Source organism: Loxodonta africana, chromosome 22 (genome assembly GCF_030014295.1).
Source record: "Loxodonta africana isolate mLoxAfr1 chromosome 22, mLoxAfr1.hap2, whole genome shotgun sequence".
Classification (NCBI taxonomy): Eukaryota; Metazoa; Chordata; class Mammalia; order Proboscidea; family Elephantidae; genus Loxodonta; species Loxodonta africana.
In genome coordinates this window covers 21,099,419-21,120,459 of record NC_087363.1, presented here as the reverse complement: position 1 = coordinate 21,120,459, position 21,041 = coordinate 21,099,419, and the positions used below count along the sequence as shown (strand labels likewise).

Here is a 21,041-nt window from a genome sequence, read left to right as displayed (position 1 = left end):
TTTCTTACTAAAAATATTTCTCAATTCTTACTTCTGCTAGCTGGATATGAGCAGCAGTTTCATCTTTTATTCTAGCAAAGCCGCAAATTTTAGATTCTCTCCTTTCCCTTTCATCCCTGTTGATAAAATGGGCAGCTCTTTCCTGAGTTCATCTCTTTCTTATGATGCCTTGCCAATTGGAGCTAATATCAGCAATAGCACACTAGCAACATTGTGTCTCTCAATCCCTTCACCTTCATTAGATATATTATGAAGTTTCCAACTATTGTAGGGAAGAGTATGCAAGTAATCAGCCACTGCATAGGACGGCTGCCATTTTTCCAGTCTCCAATTACAGTTTCCTTGCCACCCACCGCCTGGCATTGGAGACAAAGATACATGTGCTAGCTGTTATTGTTGTTTTTTTAACCTTCACCCTACTTTCCTCAATATTTTATTTTATTTTGTTGTTGTTGTTGTTGACAATAAATGCAGCAGAGCATACACCAAGTCAACAATTTCTATATGTACAATTCAGTGATATTGATTACTGCTTCAAGTTGCACAACCATTCTCACCCACTTTTCTGAAATGTTCCTCCACCATTGACATAAACCCACTGCCCACTATGGTCCCTATCTAATCTTTTGAGTTGCTGTTGCCACTCCAGTCTCATATAGATAGTTCTTAAAGCAGCACAATGCTCAAGGCAGACACTCTTTACTAGTTAGGCTAAACCATGGTTTTAAGACTTCAGGGGATATTTTTGGTTTAAGACAAAGACTAACTCAGGGCAATAGTTTCAGAGATTCATCCACCTTCCATTTGTCCAGGAAGTCTGGATTACATAAGAATTTGATATTCTGCTCTGCATTTTCCCACTTTTAATCAGAATTCTTCAATAGAATCTTTCATCAAAACTTTCAGTAATGGTAGTTGGGCACCATCCATTTCATCTGGTCTCATGACAAAGAAGGCAGTTGTTTCTGGAGGCAATCAACCACACATTCCATTTCCTCCTTCTATTCCTGACTGTCCTTCTTCCTCTGTTGCTTCAGGTGAATAGAGACCAATTCTTCACCCCGCTTTTTTTTTTTTCTAAATCTTATTTATTTTGTTGATGTTGTTGAGAATACACACAGCAAAAACTACACAAATTCAATAGTTTCTACATGTACAAATCAGTGATATTGATTACATTCTTCAAGTTGTGCAACCATTCTTACCCTCTGTTTCTGAGTTGTTCCTCCCTCATTAACATGAACTCACTACCCCTAAAATTCCTATCTAATCTTCTGAGTTGTTGTTGTCAATTTGCTTCCATATAGATAGTTCTTAAAACAGCATAATGCTCAAGGCAGACCTTTTTTACTAGTTAAACTAAACTATTTTTGGTTTTAAGGTTATTTCAGGGAATATTTTTGCTTTAAGTTTTAAAGGTTAACCTGTTACGGTTGAGTCAATTCCAACTCATAGCAGCAACTCTAGGCAATAATTTCAGGGATTTGTCCATCCTACATGGGTCCAGAAAGTCTAGAGTCCATGAGAATTTTATATTCTGTTTTTGTTTTCCCCCTTTTGATCAGGATTCTTCTATGAAATCTTTGATCAAAATGTTCAGTAATGGTAGCCGGGCACCATCCAGTTCTTCCGGTCTCGTGGCAAAGGAGGTAGTTGTTCAGGGAGGCAGTTAGGCACACATTCCATATCCTCCTCCTATTCCTTACTCTTGTTCTTCCTCTATTGCTCCAGATGAATAGAGACCAATTGCTGTGTCTTGGATGACTGCTTGTAAGCTTTTAAGACCTTAGGCACTATGCAACGAACTAGGAGGTAGAACAGAAGCACTAAACATGTTATTAGGCCAATTAGCCAGGATGTCCCATGAAACCACGACCCTAAAGCTCCAAACCAAGTAACCAAATACCATGAGGTGTCTGGCTGTACATAAACAGCCTCAGCAGAAACTCTTTCATTTCCTCATTGTTGTAAATTCATCTATCAAATAACTTTTGGCACTTCAACTTTTAACAGGTGTACAACTTGAGAGCAATTACAATAATTGGTTGTGCACCCCAACCTTTGATGGATACGATTTTTCTATCACCATTAACCTCTTTTCCCACTCCCTCCAGCCCCTGGTAGCCACTAATAAACTTTGGTCTCTATATATTTGCCTGCTCTTACCTTTTTATGTAAGCGAGTTCATATAATATTTAACCTTTTGTGATTGGCTTACCTTGCTCAGCATAATGTCTTCAAACTCCACGCATGTAGTAACATGTATCAAGACTTCATCTCTCCTACTGGCTGAGTAGTATTCCACTGCATGTATGTACCACGTTTTGTTTATCCATTCATCTGTTGATGGGCTTTTTTAGGTTGTTTCCTCCTTTTGGCTATTGTGAATAGTGCTGCAATGAACATTGATGTCTTTACATCAATTTCTTTTTGAGCCTCTGCTTTCAAGTCTTTTGGGTATATATGTAGGAGTGGAATTGCTGTGTCATATGGTATTTTTAGTTTTTTGAGAAATGCGACACTATTTTTCACAATGGCCTACCATTTTTCATCCCCACCAACAATGTATAAAGGTTCCTATTTCCCTACATCTTCAACAACATTTGTTAGTTTCTGGATTTTTTTGTTTTTATCTTAGCTTTCCTAGTGAGAGTGAAATGATATCTCATTGTGGTTTTGATTTGCATCTCTCTGATGGCTAACAACACTGAGCATCTTTTTACGTGTTTGGTGGTCATTTGAATTTCTTCTTTGGCGAAATTTGTGTTCAAGTCCTTTGCCCATTTTATGATTGAGTTATTCATCTTTTTGTTGTTAAGCTGTCAAGGTTTTATATAATTTTGGTTATCAGATTCTTGTCAGATACATGGTTTCTGAAAATATTTCCTGGTCGGTAGCTTGTCTTTTCACTTTTTTGATAAAGTCTTCTGATAAACAAAAGTTTTTAGTTTTACGAGGTCCCATTTATGTATTTTGTCTTTTGCTTTTTGTGCTTTTGCTAGTATATTAGATAAACCATTGTTGAAAGCCAGGCCTGACAGCATTAGCCATGCTTGTTCTTCTAAGAATTTTAAGGTTTTAGTTTGCACATTTAGGTTCTTAATGCATTTTTAATTTGTTTTAGTGCTAAGCAGAAGGGCCTCTGGCCAATGCCGAGGGATCAAATTGAGACCTGGTCTACCAACAGAGTCATAGGCCCAGGGATCACTGAAGTGTGGGTTTGTGCCAGCGTAGGATCAGTATGGGAAGTCACAGTGTGGGGCTATGGGAGAGAATAGAGTGAAGAAGAGATCATCTGAGTCTGGTGTGTGTCAGTGTGAAGATAATTGAATCAGAGGAGAGAAAAAGTCGAGGGTAATCTGTAAGTGAAGCGATCAGTGTGAAATCATGGGGTGCAGTGCATGTGGACAAGAACACCAAATATGATTAATCTGAGTATAAAGGGGCTGTACCACCAATTAGTTTGTGGTCCCCTAACATAAGTTTGGAAACCCTGGAAGCCTGGTAGTTAAGAGCTACAGCTGCTAACCAAAAGGTCGGCAGTTCGAATCCACCAGGCGCTTCTTGGAAACCCTGTCGGGCAGTTCTACTCTGTCCTATAGGGTCACTATGAGTCAGAATCAACTTGATGGCAATGGGTTTTTTTTTTTAAAAAAACATAAGTTCAAAATATTGTTTACAATATATCCCATGTCTTGGTGTGTGAAAGAGAAAGGACGGGGGAGGTGACATAGATGGGTGAAGATGACACTAAAAAAACAAAAAAGAGTGACGTGAAAGCAGCAAAAGCTGGTATCTTCCGGAAAGATCATCTTCATTGCTCTCAGGGCCAAAATAACGGGCACCAGCTTACTGAGCGATAAGAGGAAGACAGGGAAACCAAACCTAATTCCTGATCCGTGACTGTGGGGGTGGTGTTACCTAGTAAGCTATCGCATCTCAGCTTCCAGCCCACTCTTTATGTTTTCTCATTTGGGAGGTGGGGGTGAGGGCTTCTTTAATTATACCAAGGTTAGTGGCATCTTGTTAAATGGAAACATAGTTATTTTTATTGTTGAATGAAAGTTCAAATATGTGTAGAAGGAAGTGAATGGATACTGAGTAGCCAAAGAGGTAGACTGTGCTAGTTACTAAGGTCGTATCTCTCAGCTCCAAACCCACCCTTCTAATACTGGGCTTTGCGATGCTGGTGCAGAGTGAGCCTCGGGGACTACATTTCCATTTTGCCAGGGAGTCTGTGTTAGAATCTGCCCATAGGAGGCGCTAGAGGGAAAAAAATGTGAGGTGTAGGAGGGAGGAGGGGCCGTTCCTTCCTGAATGCTTCTCTGCTCCCAGCTCCTGTGTGCTGGCCCGGCCATGCTGCTTCACTCACAGTGGCACTTCTTTCCCACTGTAGTTGCTGAATCCACTTTGCAATCTTTCTGACACCAGCCTTGTTGGGCTTCTTCAGAGACCCCAGATTCAGCCAGCAGGAGCCCTGTTCTCAGAGGTCCAGTTCCAGCTCCACGGGTTCCCTCCTCCAAACTTCCGGGTTTTAACAGTTCCTAACTCACTTTGTGACAAAGTTGCATTGATTCCTCAACGTCTACTAGGAGATAGATTACAATAAAAGCTCAACTCTATTGTGCATTCATTAAATGCCAGGCATTGCTTTAAGTGCTTTACAGATACGAATTTACTTAATCTTTGTAGCAACCCTAAGAGATATGTACCTCATGAGCCCACTTTAAAGATGAGGGAACCGAGGCCCAAAGAGATTAAGAGCTCACAAATATTAAGTGTAGTAGCCATGACTAGACCCAAGCAATCTAACTCTAGGGTCCACACTCATAAGCACCACACACCACACTGCTGCCTTTAGTGCTAAAAATGGGAGTAACATCCACATTTCACAAGCAAGGAAACAGGCTCAGGGATATTAAATAACTATAAATAAGTGGTGGAGCCAGTATTCCACCCTAGGATAGTCTCCCCTTAGAGACCTCAGCTCTGGACCAGGCTCCACGTTTCTGAAGTTCTGGTTCTCATTGTTTCTAAGAAAATCTTTAAAAAATCTGGAATACTAATAACATGTTTAGTGCTTCTGTTCTACCACCTAGTTCGTTGCATAGTGCCTGGGGTCTTAAAAGCTTGCAAACGGCCATCCAAGGCACAACAATTGGTCTCTTTTCTCCTGGAACAACAGAGAAAGGAGAGTCAAGAATAGGAGGAAGATATGGAACGTGTGGCTAATTCCCCTCCGTGAACAAACTGCCCTCATTGCCATGAGACCAGAAGAACCGGATGGTGCCTGGCTACCATTTCTGAACATTTTGATCAAAGATTCCACAGAAGGATCCTGATCAAAAGGGGAAAAATCCAGAATGGAATTTCAAATTCCCAAGGACTCCAGACTTTCTGGAGCCATGACGGTTGGATGAATCACTGAAACTATTGCCCTGAGATAATCTTTAAACCGTAAACCAAAAATATCCCCTGAAGACTTCTTAAAACCAAATAATAGTTTAGCTTAACTAGTAAAAAAAAATGTCTCCTTTGAGCATTATGCTCTTTTAAGAACTATCTGTGCAGGATCAAGTTGAGAACAGCAATTCAAAAGATTAGATAGGAAGGGGGGCAGTGAATTTATGTTAACGGAGGAAGAACAACTCAGAACAGGAGGATGAGAATGGTTGCACAACTTGAAGAATATAACAAATGTCACTAAATGGTACATGTAGAAATTGTCGAATTGGTGTGCGTTTTGCCACTTAGATTCTCGGTAACAACAATATAAATAAATAATTTTTTAAATCTGGCATAAATAACCCGTGTCCACCAACAGATGAATGGATAAACAAAATGTAGTATATACATACAATGGAATATTATTCAGCCATAAAAAGCAATGCAGTACTGGTACAAGATATAACATGCATGAACCAAAAAACATTAGCCTAAGTGAAATACACCCAACACAGAAGAACAAATATTGTATGATCCGACTTGTATGAAATATCTAGAATGGGCAAATGCATAGAGACCAAAATTTATTAATGGTTGCCAGGGGCAGGTGAGAGGGAGAAGGGGGAGTTATTGCTTATAGGGCATGTCATGGATTGAATTGTGTCCCCAAAAAATATCTGTCAACTTGGCTAGGTCATAATTCCCAGTATTGTGTGATTGTCTACTATTATGTCATCTGATGTGATTTCCCTATGTGTTGTAAATCCTATCACTACGGTGTAATGAAATAGATTTGTGGCAGCTTTATTGGTGAGATCTACAAGATTAGTGTCTTAAACCAATGTCTTTTGAGATATAAAAGAGAGAATCAAGCAGAAAGACAGGGACACTGCATACCACCAAGAAAGCAGCGCTGGAAGCAGAGTGTGTCCTTTGGACCTGAGGTCCTGCGCTGAGATGCTCCCACACCAAGGGAAAACTGATGCATCACAAGGACTCTTCTCCAAGGCCAACAGAGACAGAAAGCCTTTCCCTGGAGCCGGCGCCCTGAATTCGGACTTCTAGCTTATAGGACCGTGAGAAAATAAACGGTTTGTTAAAGCCGTCCACTTGTAGTATTTCTGTTGTAGCAGCACTAGATGACTAAGACAGGGCACTTTGTTTCTGTTAAGGGTAAAGAAAAAAATTGGAAATGGATAGTGATGTTGCGCAGCATGGTGAATGTAAATAACGTCACTGAATTGTACACATAAAAAGGGTTGAAATGGCAATATATATGTTTTACCACAAAAAATTATCTCGTGAATTTGCTATATGACCCAGCAATTGCACTCTTGGACATTTATCCCAGAGAAATAAAATCTTATATTCATGCAAAAACCTGTACGCAAATGTGCATATCAGCTTTATTCATAATAACTCAAAACTGGAAACAACCCAAATGCCCTTCAGTGGGTGAATGGTTAAATACATGGTGGTATATCCATACCATGGAGCACTACTCAGCAATAAAAAGAAATGAATTTTTGATACATACAGCTTGGATGGATTTATGGAAATTATGTTGAGTGTAAAAAGCCAATCTCAAAGATTACATACTGTATGATTTCATTTGTATAACATTAGTATATAACAAATGTGTAGAAAAGAAGAACTTATTACTGGTTGCCAGAGGTTACAGATGGGGAAATCGAGGAGCAGTGGCTACAAAGGAGTAGCCCAAGGGAGCCTTGTGTAGACAGAACCGTTCTGTATCTTGATTACGGTACTGATTAGCTTTGATACCTTTGTCTCTTTTAGCTACAGCATCTATGATCACCTCAAACTTTTCCTCTGACAGTTATTTCATTTTCAACCATGTCTATCATGTTTCTTGCTATTTCCAATTTATTTAATAATGCTGTCTGAGTCTTCGATTTATTTCTGAGAAGGTACAACATCTAAAATAGCCTAGGGCAAGTCACTCAGATCCAGTACTCCATACTACAACATGAGGTCTCTATTTTCCATTAGAATGTAAACTTCTTCACTCCCCTACAAGAAAAGGTAAAGTTCAATCAATCGATCGATCCTCTTCAAGGCATAGACAGTCATGAGATCCTGGAAGACTAACATTAGAGGGTTAATAAAACAGGCTACAGTCCTCACTGTCCCGCTGCTGTAGCTGGTCTTGAAAAAGTAATATTCATCATCTTTCTCCTCTACCACTTGTTCTAGAATCCCTTTGACTCAGCTAGGATTTCAGCTGGTCTGGGCTGTTTCATGGGTGGAGAGATCAAGATCTTCCTCCCCAAGGGGTCTGAGCCCTTGGTTGTCCTGCCAGTAGTAGGCTGTGATTGTACATATGCCCATTAATAGTCATTATCAAGCAAAGAAGTACTCTAATGTGTCCCCAGTGAATCCCAAGAGTTCCATACATACTCCTCCCTGCCCTCATTGTGTAGTAGCAACTCTAGGACTTCATAGTGATGGTGGACCGATTACCCCAGCCAGTTGTTGTTGTTAGTTGCATTCAAGTCAATTCCGACTCATGGCGACCACATGTGTGCAGAGTAGAACTGCTCCATGGGGTTTTCAAGGCTGTGACTTTTTAGAAATAGATCACCAGTCTTGCCTTCCAAGGCACCTTTGGATGGGCTTAAACTGCCAACTTTTCCACTAGTAGTGTAGCATTAAACTGTGCCACCCAGTGACTCCAGTAGAGTTCTCCTTCTTTTGCCTGTTCATCCACTGACATAAGGGATCCAAAGTGTCCATACAGTACACACAGCTTTGATTTCAGTGGAACCCTCCCTATATCCATTGAAAGAAAATGTCTCTTCTCTCAGAAACAGGTCTTACGGTTGCAGGGAGGAAGCACACGTTCCAGAAGAGGCAACTCCCAACCTCAACCCTCGATTCCCAGATCCATATATTCTAACTCTAGGGGACTCATTGCCATACATTAGTTCAAGGCAAATTCCGCATCCTGGAGAACAGCATCCCAACTTCACAAGGTGTCCCCCACCTGGTGCTTTAATTGAGCCTTCCCGTGTTTATCAAGATAATTGCCACTAGGTGATGGGATATAGTGTAAGACCAGTAGATTCCATGATCAGGGCCCATTGCCACACTTTTTTGTCATAAAATGGGTTTCTTGCCCTGTGGAATTATCACGGTGAATGCATTCCATAAGCACTCAGATAGTGGAAAAGGCAAACCTATATCCAAAATACTACCAGTTCTGGCAAGGATAAAGCAATGCCCCATAGGTCTCTGCTGTTAGCACATTGGACACTCAGCCCTGATACTATATATAGCAGCCATGGTGAAGAAAAACCAAGTCTTCAGGCCTGTGTTTAGTCCCCATTATCGCCACTGTGGCAGCTCAGCTCATGGCCTACTTTGTGAGCACTGGGGTGGCCAAGGAGAGAGACTGACCAACATCTACAAGACAATTGCCGAAACGCACTTGTTTATTGACACCCTCCTCTGCGATGTATCTTTTCTTCTGAAAATGAGACCCAAAAGTATGCACACTTTGTGCAGTGTCCACTGGCCCAGACACATACTTCTTTTTCAGACTCCCTTATCACTGAGCTTACAGTCTTATTCCTTCCAGGCCCCTGTCCAACCAACCAAGCCATTTGCCACTATACAAGACTTATGTATATTCAAATCTCAGCCCATCCCCAGCCCCCACAACCATAGGAAGTAGATGACAAAGGGTACTTCTCAACTATCTGCCCACTGGTGAGATTGCCTTTCTCAGCTGTCCTTCAGGACTACCCTTGATTGGGCTATTATACAGCACCAGTTTCCCTAGTACCAACATATTACATTAACACATCTGTGAAACAGGTCTCCGTCTTTTCCTCCTTCATCAGCTGGGTATAAAGACCCCTCCACCATGAAGCATTAGTTATGGTGTTGATAAAGAATATTGAATATACCATGAACTACAAGAAGAATGAACAAATCTGTTTTGGAAGAAGTACAGCTGGAATGTTCCTTAGAAGCAAGGATGGCAAGACTGCATCTCACATACTTTGGATGTGTTATCAGGAGGGACCAGTCCTTGGAGAAGGACATCATGCTTGGTAGAGGGTCAGTGAAAAAGAGGAAGACCCTCAACTAGATGGACTGACACAGTGGCTGCAACAATAGGCTTAAGCATAACAACGATTGTGAGGATGATGCAGAACCAGGCGGTGTCTCATTTATCCTTCTGTACATAGAATCATTATGAGTCAGAACCGACTTGACAGGACCTAACAACAACAAATGGAAAAGAAGTTGTACCACAGAGGTAGGTGACATGGTGTAAAAATGGTGTGGCGTCAGACCTCGGCTAACTTCAGGGGGAGGAGAGAGAATCACCATCAACATCAGCCAAGATTGATTCCTATGAAGTGGAGATCAGACATACCTGTACCCTCCAACCCTTTTTACCAATTCTGACACCACCCATCCCTCCCACGGCACTCTCTGCTGGGTTTGATGATTCATGGCAATGGACACACAGAACTCATAGACCACACTCACAATTATGGGGTTTATTAGAGAATTAACAGGTTACAATGCAGGATCAGGATCAACTTGAAAGTAACAGGAGCTACTCAGGATACAGTTCTCCGATCAGGACAGCTTACTCTAGGCTGTTGCCGTGGGGTCCCCACTTTTGGCCTTGGCCCTCACTCAGGCAACTATTACAAAGCTCTTTAGCTCCAGCAACAAGTGCCCAAAGGCACTCCACTCTCTTGCTCTGTGAGTCCGCAAGCCTAGACTGCCCGTCCTGTGCCGCTGCTGTCTCATGCTGTCTTCAGTGTTACAGCTCTCTCTCTGTCTCCTGGGTCTAGGAGGTTCTCAGTGCAGGGACCTGGATCTAAAGGACACACTCTGCTCCTGGTTCTTCTTCTTGATGGTAGTGAGCCCCCCATCCCCCACCCCTCACTCTCTGGGATTGGCTTTTTTTAAACCTAGTGGGATAGGAAAAACTGACCAATCTCCTACAAGGGTTCCACTTATTTGCATTAGAGGCTGTCCAGTCCCTTTGGTGGTGGGCCAAAAGCACCTTATTTGCATAGTCCAACCCAATCATTTTGTGGGCATTACAAGACCATGGCTAGAAGGGCCATATAATAGCAATTCAAAGCACTAAACATGGGCATCTAGGCCAATCTGCTCTTATAATTTGCTCATGCATTCTTGACCTTCTCTAGATTGGTCTCAGATGTACCCACTAGGCCTCATGCTAGAAGCTACTTTTCAAATGGAAAGTAGTTCTCTGCCATTGTAGACAGTAGTTCATGGCCTTGCACAGAGCCCTGGTGGCTGCACTGTGATTCGCCTATTAGTACAAATAATTCTAGCACAGCGTGATCTGCTGAATCATATGGCCTGAGTGTCAGAGGCTTGCTTGTCCCACGGACTTGGCCTGCTGTAGAGCTCTCACTTGCTCTGGGTCCCATTTAAAACTGGCAGCCATCCAGAGTACCAAATAAATGAATCAAAGCAATGTTACCAGGCACCAGGTGTCACAGCTTGTCTTTTATCTTAGAAGAGATGTCCTGGCATGCCCCACTCACTGGACTTCACTCATGTCACTGATCCCTGAGTCTTTGCAAGGTTCTCCCACCCTCTGGTAGGCATGTATCTTACTAGGGCAGCTAGGGTATCTGCCTCTTTGTGTTCACCATGACCAATCAGGTGCTGTCTGGTGATCCTTGCTTGTGCACTCAACTGTGGGAACAGATTTTTCCTTGTGCCTCATGTGCATCCCATGAGTTGGCTGATTTGGCATCCAAAAAAAGAAACGAAACCAAACCAGTTGCTGTCGAGTTGATTCCAATTCACTGAGACTCCATATGTGCAGGATAGAACTGCACTCTATGGGTTTTCAAGACTTCGACCTTTCTGAAGCAGATTGCCAGGCCTTTCTTCCAAGGTACCTCTGAGCGGGTTCAAACCACCAACCTTTCTGTTAGTAGTCAAGCGCTCAACAGATTGTGCCACTCAGGAGCTAACTGGCATCTAGCTAGATGATTATCATGACTGCAGTGGCTCCTCAGAGCAGTGGGCACAGTGACCTCCTAGTGGGGGAGCCAAGATGGCTTCCCGGTATGTGGCAGAGGCTGGTTCCTGTGAGGTTACTTTGGCCGTCCCCAGGGCAGTGCTGGCTTCCCGCTGGCATGCTGTGTGCCCCTCCTTTCAGGAACACATTGTGGTTTCAGGTTTTGCTCGGAATAGTAGCTGGGATTTTTCAGTTGTGATTTTTATCATTTCTATAAATTTTACGGATTTAGATCAGGAGAAGAAATTTTTTAGAGAATGACTAGTCCATCATCTTGATACCAGGAGTCTTCCTGAGTTCATTACTTTGTGGAATCTCTTGGAAGCAGGATTAGATAATAAAATAGTTTTGCAAAAAGAGTCCATGGGTGCAATCTTCCATGGGTTAATTGGGAGTCTCTTTCTGTCAACTTCATACAAGAATAAGCACTTGGCTGAATTCGGGGGTAAAACTCTTTGACCTCAAAAACTCTAAGGACAAACTCATTTTGGTATTGAATGATGCTGGGAACTGGACATTATTAAATTTCGTCCTTGTAAATGAATCTCATTTTTTTCCTGGTATTCACAGGATCAGTTAACTTGAAGTACAGAAGTTTTAATAGAAAATTGCTTAGTGTTTTACCATTATCTATTAAAATTTCCTGGGACATGGTAAGTCCTCTTGATCTATGTGTTAATGTCTTTCATTTCAGGAAAATTTTTCTTCTGTTAAATATTTTAATATTCTCTTCTACATTTAATCTATTTTCTATTACAACTATTCACTTAACCAGAATTTGCCTTAGTGTTGTCTTAATATCAAATCATCCCAAAACCGGGTGCCCCATTTTGAACTGCAAATTCTATTTTTTCTTCATTTCAGGGCAAATCTTTAAGTTATTTCACAGAGTTCATACTCATTAATTTCATTGAAAATGCTCAGTATTCTTATGTAAAATTTTCTTCTGTTTGGAAGCAGGAAGATTAACTTTCCTTGGAAATAAATTCCTAAACAATTGTTTACATGTTTCTTTTTCTCTCCATGAGTTTTTGTATGGGCTCCTCTGTGTTTAGCTTACCAATCTTTGACTGGTGTTTCTTCCACCCAGACCTATTATTTGTACAAAACTGCATTATTTCCCTCCCACTTTACCCTAAGGCCCTCACGTGTCTGTCAGTTTGTCAAACTGTTGGGGCTTTCACATTGCTGTGATGCTGGAAGCTATGGCACTGGTATTCAAATACCAGCAGGGTTACCCATGGCGGACAGGCTTCAGCTGAGCTTCCAGACAAAGACAGAAGAGGAAGAAGGATAACATTGGATAAAACCTGCAGAATGGGAATTCCAGAACACTTAATTGTGTTCATGAGGAATTTGTACATAGATCAAGAAGTGCTCATTCGAACAGAAAAAGGGGATACTATGTGGTTTAAAATTAGGAAAGGTGTGTATCAGGGGTGTATCTTTTACCTTACCTATTCAATCTGTATGCTGAGCGAATAATCCAAGCCTCTGGACTATATGAAGAAAATGCTGCATCAGGATTGGAGGAAGACTCATTAACAACCTACAATATGCAGATGACACAACCTTGCTTGCTGAAAGTGAAGAGCACTTGAAGCACTTACTGATGAAGATCAAAAACCACAGCCTTCAGTATGGATTACACCTCAACATAAAGAAAACAAACATCCTCACAATTGGACCAGTAAGCTACATCATGATAAATGGAGAAAAGATAGAAGTTGTCAAGGATTTCATTTTACTTGGATCCACAATTAACACCCATGGAAGCAGCGGTCGAGAAATCAAAAGACGCCCCCAACTCATGGCAACCCCATGGACTGTTGTGATCCATAGGGCTGCCATTGACTGACTTTTTCGAAGTAGATCGCCAGGACTTCTTCCTAGTCCAGCTGAGTCCGAAAGCTATCCTGAAATCTGTTCGGCAGCATAGCAACATGCAAGCCTCCACCGACAGACAAGTGCTGGCTGTGCCTGAGGTGCACTGGCCAGGAATGGAAGCTGAGTCTCTCTGCATATAAAGTGAGAATTTTACCACTGAACCACCAATGCCATCTTAGTTCACATTACTCTTTATAAAACACTTCAAGCACTTAGCACAGTCACTGGCACACAGTGAACTCTGAGTATACTTTGCTCGTAGTCATCGTCAAGGTGCATAATGTATTGAATAAGGATGTGAAAAAAAAAGAAATCAAAAGATGCATTGCATTGGGTAAATCTGCAAAAGACCTCTTCGAAGTGTTAAAAACAAAGATGTCACATTGAAGACTAAGGTGTGCCTGACCCAAGCCATGGAATTTTCAATCGCCTCATATGCATTTGAAATGATGAATAAAGAATAAATAAATAAAGAATAAAAAATTGATACCTTCGAATTGTGGCAAATAATATTGAATATACCATAGACTGCCCAAAGAATGAACAGATCTGTCTTGGAAGAAGTACAGCCAGAATGCTTCTTTGAAGCAAGAATGGCAAGACTATGTCTCACATACTTTGGACGTTATCAGGAGGGATCAGTCTCTGGAGAAGGACATCATGCTTGGTAAAATAGTGGGTTAGCGAAAAAGAGGAAGGCCCTCAATGAGATGAATTGACACAGCAACAATGGGCTCGAGCATAACGACAACTGTGAGGATGGCACAGGACTGGGCAGTGTTTCATTCTGTTGCACATGGGGTCACTATGAGCCAAAACCGACTTGATGGCACCTAACAACAACAACTTACTCTAAGAACATGAGCCACCGTAATGTGAACTCTGCATCATTGTAACATCTTTCTTCCCTCGCCCCTTTAGAGTCATTCTCCAAATTGCAGGAGTGAAGTTTCTTCAATACAAATGTGATCAAGTAAAGCACTTCATTAAAGCCCTTGAGTGCTTCCCATCGCCTCTTGATAAGGTCTCCACTCCTTCACCAATGTCTCCACTGAATACCTCCAGTCTCATCATGTAACACTCGTGCTGCAGTCCATGCTGTACCCATATGTACTTCATTCCAGGTCTACTCATGAAAGATGCTCTTTCCTCCCTCTGGGCACTTGTCCATGCAGTTCCAGCTCCTCAAACACAATCCCCTCCCCACGCCACTCCTAGCCTTTCATGTGGCCAATTTATTCCTCCTTCTTGTCTCAGCTCATTCTTGATCTTTGGTCCTACAGTGTTGATGCTCTCCTAAATTCCTCTAGAAAGTCTCCATTGATTCTCCTGGTCTGGATGTCTCCCTCTGATGTGCTTCTATGGTACTTTGAACATACAGTTACCACCAGTATTATAACAGCTTCTTTAATTGTCTCCTTGCTAGGCTGCATTGTTGTTGAGGAAGGAAATCTTGTCTGCCATGTTCCCCATGTTGCCTAGCACGTTGCAGACATTTCACTGAATATTTGTAGAACTTCAAGTAAGTTCTTACTTCTTTTGTGTTTTTTACTTTTTTGAGTTTAGATCTTTCGGTATATAAAATATGTATCATTACTTTTAATGTATCCAGTGTTCTAGAAGGTGTATAGTCTGCTTTTAATTCTAAGAATGGTAACTGTTAAGTTTTACCAAAATATTCCTTTAGGTATGCTTTAAACATTATTTTTATTGTCTCGTCCTCCATTCATTTATTTGTTAAGCTTGCATTGTTATGAACCAGACTCAGGTTTGACAAAGGCCATACAAAGGCAAGGTCTCTCAAAGGCAGCATACTTTTTGGCTGACACAGCGTTACTGGGAGACTGTGGTGAAGCCAAGCCTACCAAAGAGACATGCTGAGCTTGTGGGAGACCCGGATGGAGGGGAATCCACCACTTCACTGACTGGCTCCCATCCTTCCTTTCTTCTTTCAAATACTTATTACAAACTGACCTTGTAACCAAACCTCCCCAAGGCTCTGCACTCCTTGAAGCAGGGCCTGGATTAATTGACACCTCCCTTTACCACAGTGGACTGTGGCCTCCTGGGCCCCTGCCCTCATTCCACCACCACATTCATCTCACCGCTGCCTAATTGGGCACTCGCCTCCATCACTGCCATCCCTGGCATACTCACGCATTGAATTCTCGGGAGTTCTCAGGAGGGAGGTACCAGCATCCTTGGCCAGAATGTAGACCCCTTCAGACAGAGACAGAGGCCCAGCAACACTGGCCAGGAATTGGATACAAAACTCAAACTCAGCCTGGTGAAAGGGTACTTTATTGAGAGACTACTGAATGATTTCACAAAACCACAGAAATTGTTGAACTCCAAAACAGGGAAGAGCTGGGAAATAATGGGCTTAAAGACAACTAAACTGATCTGACCCTCATCCCTGCCACTTTTCTTTATTGGCTTCATTCTCTTTTCTTGAACCAAGCCCCTGCCCCTGGGAGAAAGGGGCTATTGACAACATCTGGGCCTATTGTTTTATATCTTTCCCCACTAGAGAGGAGCTGCCCCCTTCCTCAGGCCTGGGGACAGGATCTGACTCACACACCTTGGGTCAGAGGTCCAGACCTGGGCCAAACAACAGTGCCCAGAGGGGCAAGGTGCCGTGAATAGCCCCGCCTGGTAAAGTGACTATCCCTGGAACAATCCTTGTAGACAAGGAGGTGGGATCATATGAGAATATGGCAGCAGATACCACATGACCAGAGCTTGAGGGGAGCAGTTCCTGGAAGGAGACGGGGACTGACATACACAGAGGGACGGGTGCCCACTACAAGACAGAAACACACACACAAGACAGAGAAAGAAACACTGATCACTTTTTACATGTAAAAGATAGAGAATTATAGCAAATCCTCAGAGCAAACCTGAAAGGAAGGGCTAACCAAATGCATTACACGGCTCAAAAACTGGGGCTCAGAGAAGGGAAATGGCTTGCACATGGCCACACATCAGTGAGTGGTGGAGCCAGGATTCTGCCCCAGGTCAGTCTGGCTCCAAAGTCTTCACTCTTTGCTCTGAGACACTCACTAGACAATGGGAGGCAAGGAGACGGAAATCCTTCAGAGCAGGAGTGAGAGACCCATATGTTGCAATAGTATGGCCTGAGTGAGAAACAAGGGGCAGGACATGGAGGGACAGAGCCAGGAAACACAGTACTCATCCCAGATGCAAAGCAAGAGCTGGAGCCTGAGACATCCAGGCATCATCTCATAACCACGTGAGCCGAGAGTCCAGCTCGCCAGGGTAGAGTAGATGGAACAGGTGTCATGGATTGAATTGTGTCCTCCAAAAACATGTGTCAACTTGGTTAGGCCATGATTCCCAATACTGTGTGATTGTCCTCCATTTTGTGGTTGATATAATTTTCCTGTGTGTTGTAAATCCTAATCTCTGCCTGTGGTTAACGAGGCAAGATTAATCTAGATTATGTTAAAGAGGATTAAGGTGGGATATAACACCCTTACTCAGATCACATCCCTGATCCAATGTAAAGGGAGTTTCCCAGGGATGTGGCCTATACCACCTTTTATCTTACAAGAGATAAAAGAAAAGGGAAATGAGCAGAAAGTGGGGGACCTCATACTACCAAGAAAGCAGTGCTGGGAGCAGAGATCATCCTTTGGACTTGGAGTTCCTACATGGAGAACCTCCTAGACCAAGGGAAGACTGATAACAAGGACCTTCCTCCTGGCCAACAGAGAGAGAAAGACTTCCCCTGGAGCTGGTGCCCTGAATTCAGACTTCTACCCTACTAGACTGTGAGAGAATAAATTTCACTTTATTAAAGTCATCCACTTGTGGTATTTCTGTTACAGCAGCAGTAGATAAGTAAGACAGCAGGGCTAGGACATAGTTTCTGAGCTTGCAGACTTGGTAGGGGAATAACCCAAGACCCCAGACCCCTCCCTGTCTACAGTATCCAAAAGGGCAGAGGGACAGCCTAACCTTGACCTCTTAATTGCCCCTTTATCATCACCTGGGCTGTAATCCCATCCCAAGTCTTCATGGGGGGAACCACCAGAAGCCAACTCTGTCTGAGCCAGCCTTATTGAGGGTTTACCTGGGTTTATGTCTACGGCCTGGCATTTGCCTGAGGGCTCTCTAATAGTAGAACACTTTCTTTTCTCATCCCCATCCCTTTGGAACTCCCTGTACTAGCCAGGTCTGGACAAGGAGGAGCCCAGCCTCCATTAAGGACTGGAGAGCAAGGGACAGATGGAGTTTGAAGTAGTAATGAGGACTTGAGCTGCGCTCTCTAACAGCTTCAAATTTGGGTCTCAGATTCTGATTTAGAGGCTGAGTATGAGTATAGGGCCCCAGCTGGGCAGCATCTCAGGGCTAGGGGTAAGTGGGCTCCTCTCAACCATTGGTGGGGATGGGGGAACAAGGTCTGAGTAACTAAACCCAGGTGAGTAAATTCCTGACAAATGTGTTTCCAGTGCCATCACCAGTACCACAATTCCACACTTCTATTTTACCAACCATGGGGTGGGGTGGGTGTGGGGGGCCATTTACACAGGCCACATGTGAATGAAGCTCTCTAGAGTTGGCTGACATAGTGGCCCTGCACCCCCAACACTCCTGTCTATGGCAGACAAAAAAAAAACTAAACTCATTGCTGTCGAATGGATTCCAACTCATAGTGACCCTATAGATCACAGTAGAACTCCCCTATAGGGTTCCCAAGGCTGTAAATCTACGGAAGCAGGCTGCTACATCTTTCTCCCATAGAGTGGATGGTGGGTTCGAACTGCCAGACATTTGGTTATCAGCCGAGTGCTCAGCCACATCACTAATCAATCACAGTCCCTACTCAGTCTGGACAAAGGGCTCAGAATCCTCTACGCGCGGGGCCTCAGACAACCCCTGCTGATTCCTCAAAGCTGCCATCATTTGCCTTTGTGTGCCTTGACTTCCTGGACCTTGTCAAACAGAGAGAGGCTGAGGGAAGAACATTTCACTCCTTTATTGGGAGGAGAAGACGCTCTGTCATAATGCAAGGCCCTGAGCCCAGGAAGAACTCCAGTTTGACATGCACTTGGTTGGCTATGACTCTGTAGTGGCCCTTGATGGAACCCCGGGAAGCACAGGAGTAACACCGCCAGTTGGCCTGGATGATGCGGACAGCTTTGAGCACATGACAGTAGTGCCTGCGGATGCACCACATGCGGACCGAGGACTGTAGCCTGACTGCCGCCCACTCCTTCCTTGTAAAGACCTCCAGCGCAGCCTGCCGCCTCTTCTCCAGAAGCCTCGCCAGGATCAGCCGCCACCAGCACTGAATGACCCAGGCCCTGAGGGCTGCATGCAACAGTGTCCTGCGCACCAGCGTCCCACGCCACTAGGCCTGGATCTTTATAACTTCCAGATCATTGTTGGGGGACTTCTTTTGGTTTTCTGGGGGCTTGCAAGAAAAACCAGGGGACACTAAAGGAATGTTTCCTGCCCACCTCAGCCCCACAATATGCCAGGAAAGGGCTCTGATCCTCTATCAATAATTGCCCCTTCCTCTGAAATTCAGGCGCACTGGCAGAGCACTGACTGGAGCCAGAAGACAAGGCAGATGTCCTGCTTCTGCCACTCACTGGTTAATGATCAGAGGTATACTGCCTTACCCCAAGTCTCAGTGTCCCCATAATGTAAAATGGGGGTACACTGGTCCTGGCTGCTCAGTTTACATGGATTATGTTGGCTAGCCTAGGGCAAGACCACCGTGATCTATGGGTCAAAGTGTTAGCATGTTCCTCCTGGGCTTGTCCACCTAACCAGTATCCATGTCCTGTCCCTTCAGACCCCACCCACCTGCTGGAGAAGTGGCATCCTTTGTTCCCAGTGCCCTCTCATCCCTGACTCCAGGTAAAATTCGCAACCTGCTCTCTCCTACATCAAGGTATTAAGTTTCCCCTATCCCAGAAAGTTTGACCTCTTTATCTCTTCCTCATCTTCACTTTTTTTTACTTTCACACTTTAAATCTTCATTAACAAGAAAATACATACGCACAAGCTCAAACACACATGTGCACACACAGATAGTTCTAACTAAGCCCAGTTTCCCATATCTTGCCCATTCCATTCCAGAACCACAGCTTCCACCTTCCCATCCCCAGCCTTGTGTGATCTGGAGCTCATAATTTTCTGGATGTCTTCTTATTATCACCTACTCTCTGTCTCAGCCAGATGAACACTTTTAGCCTCAAAAGGAAATGGGGAAGAGGACAGACAAGAATGAGTTGACCCTCGTTCGAAGTTCTGGACCATGCAAAAGACTCTAGCCAAAACAATAGGACACAGGGATCAGCAACATCCAAGCCAGGGCTCCTCCTACCTTCACCTTCTTCATGGAGGTCAGTGGTACTGAAGATGGACCAGTCAACTTCCCTGCCTGCTGAGGCACGGCATCATTAATGTGTTTACCAATTTTTTCAGGCTGGTTCTCCCCCTGTAATCAACATGAGGAAGACTGAGGCACAGCTCTCTCTCTCTCTGTTTAGTATCCCACACATCCCAAACTTCCAGGTCTCCCCAGAGTCTTCAGACGTCAGGGGAGTCCTCTCATTCTGAGAGATCTATGGAGACATCCTTAATAAGACTGTTGTGTCTGGCTCTCTCTTACTCACCATTGGTCGCACATGGATTGGGTGTAGATGGTTCAAATCCCCTTGGGTCTGTGTTCTCCTACTCATGACATAGGCAGAAAGAGTGGAGGAGGGAAGGCCTATGATGTCATAAGGGCAGCTATGACTGGATGTCATAAGGGCAGCTATGACTCAGGTACCAGGATGGATCCCAACAGTTGAGCTCTCTCCAGGGAAAAGACAAAAATGCTGCCCATTCTTTTCTGCCAAAAATGGGCAAAGACCTGCCTACAAAGGTAAGACATCAGAAATACTGACCCATTGGTGTAAAGGCATATCAAGATAGTCAGTCATTGGTAATAGCATAAAACTACAAAAACTTAAACATCCATCAATAGGGGGATGGATTAAATGGTTTACAGTCCTTTCATGCTATAGTATACTGCATAACTGTTAAAAATATTGAGTGATCTCATCCTGAGACCAGAAGAACTAGATGGTGCCCGGCCACAACCGATGACTGCCCTGACAGGCAACACAACAGAGAACCCCTGAGGGAGCAGGAGAGAAGTGGGATGCAGACCCCAAATTCTCATAAAAAGACCAGTCTTAATGGTCTGAATGAGACTAAAGGAATCCCAGCGGTCATGGTCCCCAAACCTTCTTGTTGGCTCAGGACAGGAACCACTCCCGAAGACAACTCATCAGACATGGAAGGGATTGGACAATGGGTTGGCAAGAGATGCTGACGAAGAGTAAGCTACTTGTATCAGGTGGACACTTGAGACTGTGTTGGCATCTCCTGTCTGGAGGGGAGATAGGAGGGTAGAGAGGGTTAGAAACTGGCAAAATTGTCACAAAAGGAGAGACTGGATGGAGGGAGCGGGCTGACTCATTGGGGGAGAGTAAGTGGGAGTATGGAGTAAGGTGTATATAAGCTTATATCTGACAGACTGACTTGATTTGTAAACATTCACTTAAAGCAAAATAAAAATTATTTTTAAAAAAATTGAGTGATAAGGACATATACTGAAGATGTATTTATA

General features: G+C 43.4%; 1 protein-coding gene across 1 annotated transcript; it reads right to left on the bottom strand.

The window, feature by feature from the left end:
* Positions 1 to 17,879: 17,879 nt before the first annotated feature.
* Positions 17,880 to 19,760, bottom strand: IQCF1 (IQ motif containing F1). Its single transcript, XM_023548107.2, is given in 2 exon segments — positions 17,880 to 18,908; positions 19,746 to 19,760. Coding segments are annotated over 2 exon segments (546 nt in total). The 3' UTR covers positions 17,880 to 18,377.
* Positions 19,761 to 21,041: the final 1,281 nt, after the last annotated feature.